The 17,712-nt window shown below is 35.1% G+C and overlaps 1 protein-coding gene across 1 annotated transcript; it reads right to left on the reverse strand.

Moving 5' to 3' along the window:
- Nucleotides 1-1,574: 1,574 nt before the first annotated feature.
- LOC107763307 (protein MALE DISCOVERER 2) lies at nucleotides 1,575-10,917 on the reverse strand. Its single transcript, XM_075249327.1, has 14 exons — nucleotides 10,455-10,917; nucleotides 9,761-10,227; nucleotides 9,511-9,643; nucleotides 9,223-9,294; nucleotides 7,304-7,447; nucleotides 7,036-7,176; nucleotides 5,375-5,470; nucleotides 5,227-5,291; nucleotides 4,668-5,141; nucleotides 3,040-3,230; nucleotides 2,769-2,901; nucleotides 2,518-2,672; nucleotides 2,158-2,346; nucleotides 1,575-2,005 (listed from the first exon to the last, which is right to left on the reverse strand). The coding sequence occupies exons 2-14, from the start codon at nucleotides 9,873-9,875 to the stop codon at nucleotides 1,745-1,747; spliced, it is 2,169 nt and encodes a 722-aa protein (XP_075105428.1). The 5' UTR covers nucleotides 9,876-10,227; nucleotides 10,455-10,917; the 3' UTR covers nucleotides 1,575-1,744.
- Nucleotides 10,918-17,712: the final 6,795 nt, after the last annotated feature.

A 17,712-nucleotide genomic window follows, 5' to 3' on the forward strand; every position in this document is an offset into this window, starting at 1 on the left:
ATAAACTATAAATTGCGGGGCCCTCAATAAATATTGTACTAATTTTTAAACTTCGGGATGGGCCGTTTTAGTGAATTTCACGGCCTTCCCCAAAATAATAACGCATTAGTCTCTTTAGGCGCGTATTTTAATAACATTATCTTCCTAAACTCGAGTGCACATTTATGTGACTCAAATCCAAATCCCAATGAAGTCGAAATATGTCAACAACCACGGGTGCATTTATGTGACGTGATTCGAGACGTGTTTTCACGACGTTGCAATTCTCTTTTAAAATAACAATAATAAAAGCGGCTAAAAGTTAAAATTTGCACATAGACTCATAATTGTTAAAATCAGATAATTTACGCCAAAGATAACAGTTGAGCGACCGTGCTAGAACCACAGAACTCGGGAATGCCTAACACCTTCTCCCGGGTTAACAAAATTCCTTATTCGGATTTCTGGTGCGCGGACTGTAATATAGAGTCATTCTTTTCCTCGATTCGGGATTCAACCGGTGACTTGGGACACCATAAATCTCCCAAGTGGCGACTCTGAATTAAATAAATAAATCCCGTTTCGATTGTCCTTTAATTGGAATAAACTCCCTTCCGCGTCCCTTTTACGGGTGGCGCGGGTGAAAAAGGAGGTGTGACACTGATATGACGGGTATGTTTGTTCTATGAGAAGAGAGGTAGATGACGTGGCGAGCGTCTAAAATTTGTATCTAACATTTGGCCCTTTTGAAAAAAAAATTGATCTTTGCTGCAGTGGTCTAATTTCGAATTTAACCCCTCTTTAATCATAATTAATTGAATGCACTTTTCTAATTTTAATAATTATGATAAATTAAAAATTATGTTATATTATTTTGTAATTGATAATCTACTATATGCGTATGTATCTACCGGACAGACTTTATAATTCCAAAAGATTAATAATCTAAAATATATAATTATATGAAAAAATAGCCAAATAAATAATTAATTGTGATATAATGGTGATATAACTACAATTATCAAAATCTATTTTACTAACATGATAATAAGTAAATTATTAATAATTATAGATATAAGAAATGCAATAAGTATTTTATATAATTATTTAAAAATAGTTTAAGTATACTTTGTTAAAAAATTTAAATATTTATAAAAAATATATAGTACATATAATTATTTAAATTATTATCAACTGAGAAGCATAATAATAATTGAGAAAACAGAGGGCCAAAATTGGTCGTCAACCATACGAATACTCGTAATCACAGTTTAAGAGGATCAAAACCTCTTGAAACCCTGATTGTGCAAGTAAAAAGCCTAAAGAAACATAATTCAATTTTCAAGTCTTAAAACAACCAAAAGCACATTACTCAGCCGGAGAATCATATATATAGAGAGAGAGACGCAACTTTGAAAAGGACCTGGAAATCAAGAAATAACAGATAAGATCTCTTTGCTTCGAAAAATGAAGATGAAATTTTAAACAACACAGAAAACCCTGTTCAAATTGCTTGTACAAACCGACTATTGATCACGAAAGGCATAAAACTATATAGAATATTCAACCAAGGGAACGCACAACAGCACGAAAAATAATGAAAGAATGAACCAATAAAATTCTTCAGAATATAGAGGAATGGGGGGAAACAGAAAAATATGAGGCATATAAGGGTTTGAGTCTTAGGAAAACCCAGTTATATTTTGTATATTCATACGTAGTAGTAGAGCAACTCTCAACTTACAAAGTAAGCAAACAAGTTAGGCTAAGCTGCCTCAGAAGATAAGAGCTCGAGTTCAGCCCACCAGAGGGGAGAAAGCCTTGGAACTGCAGCATCAGGCGATATATCAATTGTTTCCCTTAATTTTGCAATGGCTTCGCTTATCGTTGGTCTCCTCATTGTATCTTTTTGAAGGCATTCTTCTATTACCTCACAGATAACCATAAGCTCATTATTCTTGAAGGACTTCAGTGTTGGATCAACCAAGGAGCTCACATTCATCTTATCTTTAAGGTATTGCGCCGCCTAAACAAAACAACCGTTGTCATTCTTGCAGTGGGTAAGTCTAAAAGAAGAAAAACTTGACATTATTCCAACCAAGAAAGTATCATAATTCATAACTATCAAGAATAAGAAAATAAGGGAAGCATATGAAAGAGAATTAGATGGAGATTTACCCAGTTCAGAAGAGATTCTTTTTCTTCTGAATAAGGTGACTTTCCAGAAATTACTTCTAGTAACAGAATCCCAAAACTATAAATATTTGTTTCACGATCAGCAAGTGGCGGCAGCTCAGAATTTTCTAAATCATCACTTGAGGACTTTGACTTGGCTATTAGTTCTGACCAGAAACCAATCTCAGTGATCTGTCAAAAGATAAAAATTCATTACTTCAATATGAAATATAAAAGAAAAAGGTCTCTCAGTTGAATATGGTAGAAAAGGTTTTCTGGTGACAATCGTCTGGACATGTACACATTAGGGAAATTACTTAAACTGTATATATATATATATATATTCGTGAAGATCGCGCAGACCTTAGCAGCATAATCGTCAGTCAAAAATATGGCATTTGAGTTCAAGTTGGAATGGGGCACTGGAGGATTCAAATCATGCATGTACTGAAGACCATATGCTGTTCCCATTATAGCTCTCATCCTTGCAGGCCAGTCAAGAGGATCGGCTTCTTTAACTGAAACAATGAAACTTGTAGTTCGCATCACTCTGAACTAAATCAACCACTATCATGAATAATTAAAACTGAACTTTGGACAGCTAAGAATTTTACCATGCAGATGCTCAGAAAGAGTTCCATTTGGAGCATACTCAAAGACCATCATCCTAGTGAAAGGTTCATCCTCCTCACAGTACCCAATAAGATTAACAAAATTTTTGTGGTTCACTCTTGAAAGTGCATCAATCTATTCAGTAGCACAAAGAGAAAACATCATATAAGTTTTACAGCTGAAAAGACAACAAGGATGCCACTATAGGAAGTGTCAGACTGCGAGATATATGCAGAGATAATTTTTATTTTAATATAAACGGAAATAACAAACCTTCTTCCTGAAGGCCATTTCTGAACTTTCAGACCAATCTTTCAGAGAAGTTAGAGTAGTCGAGGCAACAGCAATCTCTACTCCACTCGATAGAGTTCCCTTGTAGATTATATATGCATCATGACTGCTAATAATATTGCTAAAATCCTCACATGCTGTTTCAAGTTCAGACCTGTTCAGCTTTGGAACCCCTGTAATTGTTTCACACAGAGTACGATTACCATAACAAATAAAATTTTGCAGTCAATATCAGGATTACGCCTTCTTATGGTTGACTGAAGAGAACAATGTTTGCTAGAGCTGTACTTAGGGATGGCAAAACTAACCCAAACCCATTTGATCCGTCCAACCACTCAAGTTTTAATAGATTTGGGCTAGAACGATTTTGGAAATGGGCTGTTTTGGGCTAGCCCAAGTTAACCCATCAAAAATCATCGGTCCAAATGAACCCATGATGATGCCCAACCTTGACCCCGGAAATGCTCAATCTTAGAGTTCTACCTTGACCCCGGAAATTCTCAATCTTAGAGTTCTACTTTGACCCATGTTCTGGAAAATATTTTCTAATTTTCTCATGTTTGGTTGGTTTAAATGTTTGAAAAATATTTTCTTTATGAATTCGTTTTTGTTCAATTGGAGGAAAATATTTTTTGTATCAAGAGAAGGAAAAACACTTTCCAAAACTCTTTTTCAACCTTCCCCATCTCCAAATTGAGGAAAGAAATCATTTGGCATGAATTGACATTTATTCAAAAACATAAGATAATATTTATATATGCTTGTTTAAAAGTTGAGAATATTGGAAAGATTTGGGTAAATTTGGGCGGGTTGGTTACAACTTATTGTTTAGCCCATCTTAACCCAAGTGAACTTTGGGCAGGGTTGGGCAATGACCTATTTAATGGGTCAGCCTATCTTGACCAGCCCAAACAACCCATTTGCCACCCCTAGATGCACTTGACAAAGAAAATGAATAAAAAAGACCAATCACGTTTCAGAAGAAGCAAAAGTGGAGAAAACCTCCAGCATTATCTTTTGTAAAATTCAGGGCCAGTAAAAACTTTTTAATTTACTTGTCAGATTATCCCTCTAGGTAAACCCAAGTGAACTTTGGGCAGGGTTGGGCAATGACCTATTTAATGGGTCAGCCTATCTTGACCAGCCCAAATACAGCCCAAACAACCCATTTGCCACCCCTAGATGCACTTGACAAAGAAAATGAATAAAAAAAAACCAATCACTTTTCAGAAGAAGCAAAAGTGGAGAAAATCTCCAGCATTATCCTTTGTAAAATTCAGGGCCAGTAAAAACTTTTTAATTTACTTGTCAGATTATCCCTCTAGGTAAATGCTTCTTCTGGAAAATAAAGGAATTTGTTCCTTATTCTAAGCTCTTCTCATAGCAAAAAAATAAATAGAGAAAAGGTATATATACCAAACACTAGGCTAATATATCAGTCCTCCAGTTCTTCAAAAAGGGTAAAACTCCAGTACATCCCATATTTAAATTAACAAGTAATAGGCATCCAGTGTCAGGACTGCGTCAACAAATGGTAATTTTGTCACGGAATATCAGGATGTGGACAGAATACTAACAGTAATAACTGTCACAAAGTTTAATTGAAGTACCTGTAACAAAAGCTTTTTGCAGCTGTCCACTCAAGCCAGTCTTCCAAGGGCCTATTGTTCTTGCAGCTCTGCTTCTCCAAACTAAGAACACGAATGCAGCAGCAACGAGCAGAAAAACTCCAATAGAAACCCCAACTATATACTTCCATGTATTTCCAGATTTTGTGCCAGGCGGAGCTTGTCTATTAGCTGGCTGTTTAACAGCACTATTTGACTGTCCCTTTGGAATTGGTTTGTATTGAGACTCAGGCTGCTGATGTGAGGAGGGTAAGGGTAATGGAGGTGTTCCTTGGGTACTTGGCACAGCACGAAATGACCCACTACTTCTGCTGCTTGGCACTGGCGCAACAGGACCCATAGGTTTCCCACCATTGGCAGGAAGAGCAGCAAGGTTGCTGGATTGTTCAACTAACTTACGGCGTGCAACATTCGCTTGGTTCTTTACAGTATGGATGATATGAGGCCTAGATGAACCTGTTAAAAAGAAGAGTGAAAACAATCTTTTGTGCACTCTCTCTGAAATTCCTGCTAAAGATGTGGAGTAAACTTTTTCACTCACTTGGCAGGTCGCCAGAGTACTCTGTCTGATCATCCAATGAGCCCCTTCCAAGTTCTCTGGAGAACCTTCATTAAAACAAAAAGATGCTTCTTGAGTGATAAAACTTGAGTAGAAACAAATGGCGATTAAAAACTATCTAGTTACTTACAGTGTTAGATAACCGAGGTAACGTATAAGTGTCCCCTTAATTGGTCTGATAAAGGAGTTTACAGTCTTTAATGGCCTCAGACAGCCATGCCAGATGCTGCCAGAAACAGCCATCAAATAATCAGAGAGAAGCATGCAACTGAAAAGATCTGATTGAGAAGTCGGGTACTAGTAGATTAAAAATTTGACAATTTAAATAATGTTACTCCCTCTGTTTCAATTTAGATGACACACTTTCCTAATTAGTCCGTTCCAAAAAGAATGACACATTTCTACAATTGGAAATAATTCAACTTTAAACTCTTCATTTTACCCATTTTACCCTTAATGAGAAGCTTTTATAACCACACAAATGTCATGGCCCCACAAAGCTTTTACCTCTTAAGCTTTTAAGACCACAAGTTTTAAAAATCTTCTTTTTTTTTCTTAAACTCCGTGCCGAGTCAAACTACCTCATCTAAATTGAAACAGAGGGAGTATTAGTTTTGGTTGTCAGTATCCTATGAAATAGATAAAGCTAAAACTGAGATAACTGATGAGAGAGTATCTTGATAAATAATTTCAATGAGAGAGTATCTTGATAAATAATTTCAAATGAATTAGAGCCACTATGATAATTTCATGCTTATGGTGCTCTCTTGATGGCAGGATAAATCCCAAGCACTGAGAGCAAGAATCTCCAGTTACTTAACTAAAATGCAATTTATTGCATCCTCATCTTCAACCCTAGCCTTAGATGGGTGAAATTACCGGCAAATCACCTCCCTGCTGTTTATAAACCTTTTTCTTTTAACTTGATATAAGGTCCAAGTATTACTATTGAATGTCACATTAGACAATGAATATATTGCAAGCACAGAATGCTGAGGAATCAGGATTCACAGCGAAACACAGGTCATGAAGTTAAGGAATGCTCCATTTCATTGCGCTTGGCAACTGCTGCAATTCTTTAAGCCTTATTGTTGCTTGACTTAACCAGTCTCCCTGTAAGATTGAAGCCACACTTCTTCATAAGTCTGAAGAAATGCGGTTTGCTGCTGCTTAAACCGATCTGACAGCTTCAGACATAGCAGTACAAGTTATTGCAAAACTAAATCCTAGCAGCACCACATCTGTGAAGAGAGTAAGGACTCAGCTCCCAGGGTCTATGACTAACCACAATGTCCCTTGGCATCACTCATAATTAACACTATCAATTGCATCTGAAAAAATGCCATTTGCTGCTTACAGAAATCTGACATCTTCAACCATAGAAGCACAAGTCATTGCATCATGAAATTCTTGTATCACCACATATGTGAAATCAACGAGCTACCAGGCTTTATTTACATTGCCATAAACCACAGCACAAGTTGCATAACAAAATCCTTGTATCGCCAAATCTGTGAGATCACCCAGCTCCCAGGCTTTATTTTCATTGCCAAAACCCACTATTTCCTTTGGTGTCATTCATACTCAACACTATCAACTTGTCTTCACCCCAACCCCAACTCCCGCCTAGCAAAGTTTATTTAAGGAGGTATGAGCACACTCTGACTGTATGAATTCAGCCTAAAATGGCTCATACATTTCAGATATCTCTGCTTGTTGATATTTGGTTTCATAATGTAGCAAGCACTATAACATGAAAGAAAAGTTCCAAAGTAACCAAAAGAATCTTACCAGTGCCCAAATTTTCTGTTTATACAGCCTGTTCCAGCGGCAGCAGAGATGACTGTTTCATCAAATTGCAACACGGAGAGCAAATGAAGTTTCCCAATTTCCAAAGGCATGCTTCCTTCAAAGTTATTGTTGTGAATCAACCTGGGAAAATGTGTTAGACACAGTTCAAGAGCATTTTTCTAATGGTTCTGCCGCATGCATAATCACATACATAAACTTATATAGGCAGCATGTTTCTTTACATGCACAAAAACAAATTATGACTCACAAGCTTCTTAGCGATTGCAGGTCTCCTATTTCTGCTGGAATTCTCCCACTCAAATTATTATCCCTCAAATCAAGCACTTCCAGCCTTCTAAGTCGTCCAAATTCTTTTGGAATAACACCAAAAAAATGGTTTTCTGACAGGACACTGACGTAATCAAAGAGCAAAAAGAAAATTTGTTAAGATTCAAAAGGAAGTCATGCACAGCATATAGGAAAATATAGTATGCAAGATGATGAAAACTATGATTACTAGACATGCAAACTAATCCTCCCTTCGTCCCTTCCACCCAATTTACTCAATCTACTTACTTTTTGTCCCTCCAAATTACCAACCATTATCCCATATGATATGTTTCCATCTCAAAAATTTCAGACCAAGATGATGCAATATCACCTTATATTCAAATTATTTTGTTCTAAATGGAACATCTTCTCAATCAACTATTAAATTTTGCAAGTCAAAATGCAATTAACTCTACTCAGATAGCCTATTCATATATTATCTTATATTATCCATATTATTCTTGGTAGTTTACTTAAATTGTGTCAAAGAGTGTGGATGAAGTGCTTAGTGAGTTAACTATGTACCTATGATTTTGACAATACCGATACCACACAAATCATTTGAAATTAACTAGTGGTGATACTAAGCATATGTTGGATTCCGATCTGGGCCGATAAAAGTTGTATAAGGTTATGAAATGGCTGTGTTCAGAGCCAGTAAAAAACTCTGTAGGCAGTTCTCCATACTAACACTATTAGCTTCAAAAAAACTACCATAGTACTTTCAGTCACTCCAAAATATTCCCTTTTTTTCTTCACTGGTAAGTGAATCTATCTCGAGTTATCTGTAGCCAAGTATCCACCAAAGGCTTTCTACCCTTATGTTGCTTTTGATTCAAAAGATTCACTAGGTAAGGTATTATGTTGAAGGTAGAAAGATTTAGTATGCAAAGGTGACAGCATAGGAGAAAATTAGGGGACCAGGAACGGGGATATAGCTCCACTGCCGTATAGTAAAGATTACCTGCACTCAGTTTGTCCTTTATGGAAGTAAAAGCGGAGAAATTAGCTTTATTGCTGCTTAAGTGTAGAGAATAAAAATGAGTCATAAGATGCTATAAATCAATAGAACAGCTACTGTTTAAGATGCACTTGGAGAATTATAAGTATGATTTTACATTCATAGCGGAGCTGCTTTTTCAATTTAGCACAAGTTTAAATGGTAAGGCTTAAGGACACTGATATAGACTTTCAAGGATAAAAGGATCTCGGGATAGCGTTTTGTTCTGAGACAATGCTGACTCTCTTCTTAAAAATCAACTCCTGATCCAAAGGAGGGATATCTTCCAATCTTACAACTATGAACCCCCCGACACTTACGAATCTTCACGACATTCTTTGGTGACTTCATAGAACCATTACAAACCTCATAATTTTGTGTTCAGACTCATTGCACCAGACAACGGTCCATAGGAAGGATTATAAAATAGAAGTTGTAGCTGCCCAAAATGGCAGGGTGGATTTTGGCACCACCATTGACAGCAGCACTGGAAGGTCATGGGTGCAGCTGTCAAATGTGTTACAGTGATCTCACCAGTTCAGCAAACTTATAATATAAACACAAAACGGAAACTATGTTAACCAAAATGATGAGCCACTGACAGCCAACATGGTAAAAGATTATTTCAACAATGTAAGAAAATATGTACTGTTCTCAAGAAAACAATTAAACTTGAACCATGAAACTAGGGACAGCATACTTATCCCTTTATAGAAGCCGCTATCATCTACAAGTATGGCATAAGTAAATAAAAGTCTATCAACATTAACCACCTTTTCAAGATGCTTTGTCTAAATAAGCATTTAACACTTATGGGCTGGAAAAGAAAAAGCATTTTTTTATAGATAAAAGCTTACATTGATCTTAAGTGAGTGAGATTTCCAAGCTCTGGTGCCAATGTGCCTTCCAAAGAACGTCCATGGAGATCCCTAAACAGAGAGGAAAAACAAAAATTTAACAAAATGAGATATCACGAAAGACAAACCAAATGAGTTCAACTTTTGCATATTGTTTGTAATATTTCTAAAAAAAAATAAAAAATCGACAGACCTGTTAGCAACAGAATATTAAACTTATAGAGCAAGTTAATTTTATCAAATCAAATCCACATTAATATACTTGATTTTATGTAACAAGGAACTTACAGAATTTGCACTTTGCCTGCCAGACACTGTACACCAGACCACAAGCATGGGTTACAGTGATCAGGATTCCAGTTCGCAAGAACTCCATATGGATCAGAATCTACTTTTGATCGGAATCCCAACAACGCCAGTCCTTTGTTTTTCAAATCAACAACAGTCAGCGAAGAAGAGCAATCAAATGGACAAAAGGAACTAGAAATAGCCAAGACAGAAATGCTAAACCAGTAACACTGTCCAAGCATAGAATTACCTTCAGAATTGAGCGAGCTACATCCGTGAACATCGTAAAGAATAATCAGAAGTGCCAGATATGATAACTTAAATCCATAAGCATTCCATCTACCGCCCATTGCTAGCAGAACCATGTGTAGCAGTGGTTGAGGCAGTAATAATATCTGCCACCAGCCAGGACTCTATACAAAATGCCACACAAAATTGCCAGTTTTCTTATACGCAATGACTCTCCGAGCAATGAAGATCACTCGGACAATTATACAAGTACAAGGAAAAGAAAATCAGCTATTTGCTTATGTACACAACTATATACTACAAACTATATAGCTTGAAATGAAAAAATAAAAATATCAGCCTGCTTCACACAAATGACCATATCAGGGTCTCTCATCTTCTGTGTTTCTAAATTTAGGTTATGACACCTCCGTTTTCACCAACAACTGCACAAACCGGGGTCGATAAACTTCCAAGAATCAACTTTAGCTGAAAATTCAAAGACAGAAGTAACGAAAATTAGCAATTTTATTAATTATTGAAAAGGAGTCAAATTGCACAAAAAGTAGAGTAATTTACAAGCCAAACCATAAAAGACTCTAAGGTAAAAAGATGATAAGAGAATAACAATATTCACAAGCAATCAAAAATCCAAAAAATAAAAAGGAAACAAAAAGAAAAGGTGTGAAATGTAAAGATATGCTAAATAAATATACCAGAAAGTAGGGACAAAAGGGCAGTCAATGAAATCTTTGTTGCTGCTTTTGTTTCAGAAGCTGAATAGAATTCAAAAATCTTCAAAACTAGAAGAATTGCACCAGAAAATGCAGGTGGTTTATGATAAAAGAAAGATTATCTAAGGGCTCCAAAAGTCAGAAAAGAGGAAAAAATGAGGAAATACTTAGGATTGATGAATTAAAATCCCAAGATTATTTTTTTTCTTGACTGCCCTTTTCAGGATGATCTCAGAAAAAAATTATCTCTTCGACCATCTCTCTGAAAGAGGGTTGAGGAAGGAAAAGAAAATCTTTCTCTCTCTAAAAGGTTTTCTGTTAAACACCACAGCTACCACCCCCTGGCCCTGGCAACAGCTCTGTTCTTTTTTCCTCAATTTTCCCACTTTTTTCTGGGGATATTTTCCATGGACGGACTTATTTTATTTTACAATATCTGTTTTTTTTTTTCTGTATGCCTAAACTTTTTTTTTTTTGTCAACAGAAAAAATGATACTTTTTCCACTTTGGAAGTGGGACCCAGTAAATCGGGTCCAACCGAATAAGCTATCAGTCGACCCGGAAAGAAAGAGTGGAGATGAGGAACCCCACAATCCGAAATACTTGGACGCGGTTTTATGGACGTTGACTGGGTCCTGCAATTACTCTTCGTCCTTTGCCTGCCAACGTGCGTGCGTGCGTGCCTGCTTGTAAGTTGCCATTATGCAACAATAATTGTTAATTGGCGAAATACCTAGACAGCCATTCGTGGCAATGTTTATAATCTAAAATTCGGAAAAGTTGAAGCAACTAAATCTATAATTGAGTGCTAAAAGCAACAGATTCAATCCAAAAAAAAAACCTAAACTGTTGTGATAAAATATAGAATAAAACGATGAATTGTAAAGAAAGAAGAGAAAGATATATTATTTGATGGCCGCTCGGAGCTTGAATATTTGGAGTCGGGTTACAGAGAGATTGTAAAATTGCTTAAGGTGAAAATAATAGTATTTCAAGTGATAACAGTGATTTTAGAGATTATAGATTGTCTTTACAAATGAATAAGTGCTAGCTTTTATAGTGGAGATGCTAGGTTGTCGTTTCCTTGAGTCATGTTGTCGTTACACTCATTTATTTTGGCCATCTAAATAATTTGTGACGTTGCTTTTGACATGTCCCGTCTAAAAAGGGATACGCGCGTCTGGGATCCATTGTGTCACTACCGAGCACAAGGCAACCTCCATTATGTTGTTCATTCTACATGAATGCATTTGCTAAGCAACAACAATAATATGCCCAGTATATTCTCACAAGTGGGATCTGAGGAGGGTAGTGTGTACGCCGATCTTACCCCTACCTAGTGAAGGTAAAAGGTTATTTTCAATAGACACTCGGCTCAAAAAGGCAGGGAGAAAAAGGAAAGAAAGAGAGAGAAGAAAGGGAGAGGGAGAAAAGAATAAGTAGTACCAAATAGTAACAACAGAAAAATACGATAACTGAAACGAACTAAGCAACATGACGAATACCAATCTGAGAAGAAGAAAGTGCATGTCTGCTACTAACCCTTAACTACCTACTAATCTTCTACCCTAATCCTCGATCTCCACACCCTCCTATCAAGGGTCATGTCCTATAACCTGAAGTCGTGTCATGTCCTGCTTAATCACCTCTCCCCAGTATTATTTTGGTCTGCCTCGACCTCTTCTCAAACATGTCATGGCCAACCTCTCACACCTCCTAACGGGAGCTTCAATGCTTCTCCATGATGCATATGCTAAGCAAACATTCATAAATTAATTAGGGTATTCTTTCCTTTATGTAAATTCAAAGAAAAATCAAAGTAAAACTAATTCTGATATATTATAATAAAATAAAAATATCATGTTTTAAAAAAAATTGAATGTGAAAACTATTTATCTAAACCCACATGACTATCTAGGAGCCTCTAGCTATATAAGCGACTTAAGAGATGGCAAGAGACAAGTCCCCAACTCATCAACTCATAATTTAAAACAAAGGAAATAAATGACTCAATAACGCCTTGTAGAAGTAAACAAGGCATACCAAAACTGAAAGTGTCTGAAAAGCTGTAAGGACTTGCTTGCTCTTTAACGCCTATATTGTCAATAATGTCTCACATAACAAAGAAAAAGAGTATGCTTAGAGCATAGTGGCACTCAGTATGCGTCATCACCTAAACTCGAGGTGGTGCTTGGCTTTGAAAATAATATGCAATGCAATAAAATAATCTTTGAAATATCAATGCGATAATATATAGTATACTAATATTATAAAAGTAAATATTATTACTAACATGTCGTGTCCTTTAATTCTAGGGAGTAGCTAGATCCACTTCTGGTCTATCCCACGTCTGGCGACAAATACAAATAATATCACAATCTCATCAATGGTTATCTACGTGGATCTAAAGGTTTCGAGGTGGAATGCGTGTCCATGGCACTAGCCTCACCTCTCTCAATGACTCGTAGCTCCCCAAAATATTTACTCACAATCATAACATATTTTATTCTGTAATTTTCCAAGGCATAAGCCAATACAAGTCACATGATAACATTTCTTGAAAGGTTTCATATTCGATTTTCGAAATAATTGTCACATACTTTGTAACACATTTGAGTAAAACTCTTTCATGCCATGAATGCAAGACTTGGAACATATTAACAGTGGTATTATAAGAGTTTCTAAGTTATATTCTTCAATTAGCAATGGAGATCTCATGAGAGCTTGTAAGATCTTTTTTAAACATTTAAAACTTTAAGTCGGGGCTTTGAAAGCCCAATAGAGAAGGTCGGCTCAGCATACCTTGAGCTTTTCCTACAAACTTCATTTAAAAGCTTGACAATCGCTATTGCAATCCTTAAGTAACTCTTTATAACCAAAAAAAAAAATTATATTTTTAAGTCAAATTCTATAAATTGGTTACTTAGGTTTTGGTTTATAGGGTTGAATTGGGTGTTTGGATTAATTATACATTTCTATACTCCTCAATGAAACACTAATCAATCATCAATTTTATTTAAAACCAATCTACAAACACTAGGGTTTATCCTTTTTTTAATTTATCTTGAATTCTAGGGTTTATGATGAATCTAGGGATTGAATGATATCTAATCTTGTTAGAATTGACTAGAACTGATGTAGGAACTTACCTTTCTAAAGCCCTTGATGACCCTTGATGTAATTGACTCAAAACCCTTGTTGTATCTCTTAAAACAAAGTGGGAGAAATAAATTTCAAAATTATCATATGTACTAGTGAATTGGTATTAAAAATTTTAATAAATTTATAAAGTGATCAGTTTGTTTCTCTGTTACTATTCGAGAAGTTAATAAAGTACGTCAGTTTTTAGTTTTCATGCATCTATTAAGTATATAAACATATTTAAAAAAGAAAAAGAATCTAAAATGAAAATTTAATGTGTTAGCTGCGGTACTTGAATCCCAACACCGATTTTGGGATGTAGAAATAAAAATCGTTAGATAGGTATTTTGATCCTGATTTCATAATTAAAAAGCTACTCCATCCGGTTTGAAATAAATGTCTTATTAGCTTTTCTAATTTGGTACTTTACAAATCAAAGGAAAGAAGAATGGCATCTAACTTCGTACTTTGAAAAACAAAGGAAAGAAGAAGTGTCATGGCAATCGAACTTCCATCTCTTTTCGTTTATTTTCATCTCCTTTTTTTCCTTGATATTTTTATCATTTTCTTTTGTACTTGTCCCTTTTTATTTAAAACATCTTTTCTTTTCACCAAAAGATAATAAGAAAGAAAAAAGATGTCATACAGTCTCTTCGTATTCTGTTGACATTCTATTTACATTCTTTAGGCAAAATAAAAACATGACAACTAAAATGAATTGGACGGAGTGTTAAGAAATGTCTCTGAGTTAAATATGCCACAGCTCATGTAAATCAACATATGTGAACATGAATTAAAAACATAAAATTAGAAAGAAAAAATAAAAAGTAAAGAGGAGAAAAAATGCTAATGTAAAAATTAGGGATATAAACTTGAAATGTCACCCTCTTTTTTCTTCCTCTAACGCCTTTTTCTCTAAGGCATTTAGTTTTTTGTTTCCTTGTAATTAATATGAATTGTTGACAGTTATGACATCTTTTTGTATTTTCTATCCCATTATTTTCCTCGTATTCCAATCCCGGCAGCCCAAAACTCATCTCTTTTCCTAAAACCAAATAATAGGGAAAAAGGGTAAGATATATCCTTGTACTATTAAAAATTGTCCACATATGTCCTCCGTTATACTATTGGTCTAAATCTACCCCTTCCGTTAGCAAAGTAATCAAAAATATCCTTATTTTTAATGGTGCTCCACCATAGCAATCCAAATTCTACATGGTCTGGCATTTGGGTAAGGTGGATGTCAAGTGGCATGCCACCTCACCATCTTCCCCTTCCATTTCTTCTTCCCCTCATACCTTGAAATGGAGGTTCCAAATTCATTTTCTGTTAAATTTGGACAAAATTACTGCTAATCTCTGAATCTAACACGAATAAATGATTTCCAAAAGACTTAAAGAACAAATCTCAAAACCCAATGACAAAATTATCTGAAGCTTTTTCCTTGTGAGAGGAGAACGATACAAGTTTGGAGAATCAAATTTGCTTAATACTTATTTATACCTGAAGCTTGTTAACACATGTATTCCTTGGCCGAGTTAAATCATAGAAGTAAACATTTGCATCTTCACTTCCAGCAACTTCAATTGTTAGAAGATATAAGTCTTTTTTGCTATCTTGCATGTTTTGTTTATATATAACATACAGAATATATATATATATATATATATATATATATATATATATATATATATATATATATATATATATAATGAAGATTTGGGAAATAAAGTTATGCTCAGTAGAAGGAGAAGTGGTTAATTAAATGAGCTCACGGAGAAGGCTTTAACCTTTATTTGCTTAAGATTTGATTTTTTCCAGAATGACAGAATTATCTACACATTACTCAGATTTTATTTTTGGGAATAAAATGAGCCATATTTTTGTTTACTAAAAAGAAATGGAAGGGGAAGAAGATGGTGAGGTGGTATGCCACGTGACATCCACCTCACCCAAATGTCAGAGACCATGTAGGATTTGGATTGCCATGGTGGAGCACCGCTAAAAATAAGGATATTTTTTATTACTTTGCTAACGGGAGGGGTAGATTTAAACTGATAGTATAACGGAGGAAATATGTGGACAATTTTTAATAGTACAGGAATATATCTGACCCTTTACTCCAAATAATATTATTCTTTTATCTCCCCTACATCCCACTATGTTCAAATTCTGGGTCAATATCTTACTTTCATATCAGATAAATAGCAAACTTTCATAACACACAAGAAATCAACCCAAAATTAAGTAGAAATTGAGACGTACATGATTTATTGTTGGACTGAATTTAAATGGCACATTCAGATTTGTTACAAATGTTATCCTGATGATATAGAAGAATATACATAGAAAACAAATGAATAAGGAAAGAAATCTTGCAATACTCAAAACAATTCGCCATGAGCTGCTAAGTTTTTCTTGAGTTGTTGCCTTCAATTCCATTGATATTTTCCTCATATTTTGAATAGGAAAAGTAGCTTTGTGATATATCGACTCCGCCATTCCACAGCCCGGAGAAAAATTCAAATCAGTGAAAAGTACTGAGATAATAAGCCAAAACAATACTAAAAGAAAAGAAGAAAAAATAATGACACTAACCGCGAAGGCCACCATGAGAGCTCCAATCTGCTATCTTCTATACGTGCATACATGTCATATGCATGTCTAAAAGTTAATAGACTTGTATTGGTGGAAAATCCATAAAATAATTACGCATGTATAGAAGTTTTAATAGACTTGTTTTGATATCCTTTAAGAAGAGAAATATAGATGAACAAAATCCAAGCAACAAAAAAAATACCTTCTAAAGCATAGTTAACTCCATGATAATGGGACAATGGTATTACAAACCTTGGCTTAACGAACAATGGATTTGAAATTGCGACCATTTCTCTTGAAAATTGAATCTACAGATTCTAACAGAGGGCAGAAAGAGAAATCTGTGCAATTTTGGAGAGAGAGCAGGAGAGGAAAGAAAAGTGCTCAACGTTGTTATAGAAAAACTATGCTTTCATAATTGACCATCAAGCAACAAATTGGGAGAATCCATATTTTGGCCAAATATTATCCGTGACCAATCATCTGGAAAAAAGTATTAATGGAAGTTCTGAATTGAGGAAATTTACTTAAAAACCTAAATAGAGAACAAAAACTTGAATTAGAGAAGTCAATACACCATTCTATTAGCTTAAAACTAATCGATTATCTGAAATACTTGGACTATAAAGGTCACCTAAGTATTGCAAAGCCGCTGTCACAATCAACATTCCCAAATTCAATATACCATTTACCACATCTACACATAAGCTTTGATGTTGCCCACTACTTTTATCATTCGGGTAATAAATAATTAGAGAGTGTGTGGCAACCTCTCAAATTTAGTTACATAAAAATATGAAATAAAAATTTGACCTAAGTTTCACCCTAAAAATACTTCGAAAGAGCACTTTATAAGAAGATTCATATCAAGGTCAGGATAAAAAATACAGGAAAAATTTGAGTATATAAGAATATATCCATGTCAATTCATTTATGTTCCTAATTACCTAAGTAAAAAACATTTAGTTAGAATCCTCTTAAAATGAATTATATGAACACCAAATTATATAACAGGAAACAAAAAGAAAAACTTCTAAGCGAGAAGAAAGTTGTATACCTCTTCAAGAGCCATGGATTTCATAGGTACATAATCGAGTTGGTAAGCACACAATGATACCAGGTGGGACAGTCTGAATAGAAAACCTGGTTATAGATCCGAGGTCTAAAAATTAGTCCACCTCAACCCCGAGTACATCATTCACCAAGATTGTCAATGGAGTGATTATGTGGAATCGCTAAACGTCTTGCTAATGTCTAGACAAAAAACCGTGACATATGATACCTTTCTTCAAATTCGCTTAAGCAAAAAATGCGAATAAACATCAATTTCAATTGATATCACCAAATCCTTTTTGTCAGTCAAAATGAGTCTCAGTCCTTAATCCCAGTGGACTTTTACTACTGGAAAACATAGTACTACTGCATATCGTAGATTCGGCATAAGTTGGGATAAGAATGTGGATTGCACATTTTTTGTGCTTCTATCAAATTGAAGTGATCA

This window comes from Nicotiana tabacum, chromosome 3 (genome assembly GCF_000715075.1).
Source record: "Nicotiana tabacum cultivar K326 chromosome 3, ASM71507v2, whole genome shotgun sequence".
In the NCBI taxonomy this organism is placed as follows: domain Eukaryota; kingdom Viridiplantae; phylum Streptophyta; class Magnoliopsida; order Solanales; family Solanaceae; genus Nicotiana; species Nicotiana tabacum.

Excerpts from the sequence above, each read along its gene's own strand:
- LOC107763307 (XM_075249327.1), bottom strand. The coding sequence starts at position 9,875 with ATGGTTCTGCTAGCAATGGGCGGTAGATGGAATGCTTATGGATTTAAG. Across the intron at positions 5,292-5,374 it reads TACCTCGGTTATCTAACACT|GTTCTCCAGAGAACTTGGAA; the intron begins GTAAGTAACTAG and ends GTTTTAATGAAG. Across the intron at positions 5,142-5,226 it reads GTACTCTGGCGACCTGCCAA|GTTCATCTAGGCCTCATATC; the intron begins GTGAGTGAAAAA and ends TCTTTTTAACAG.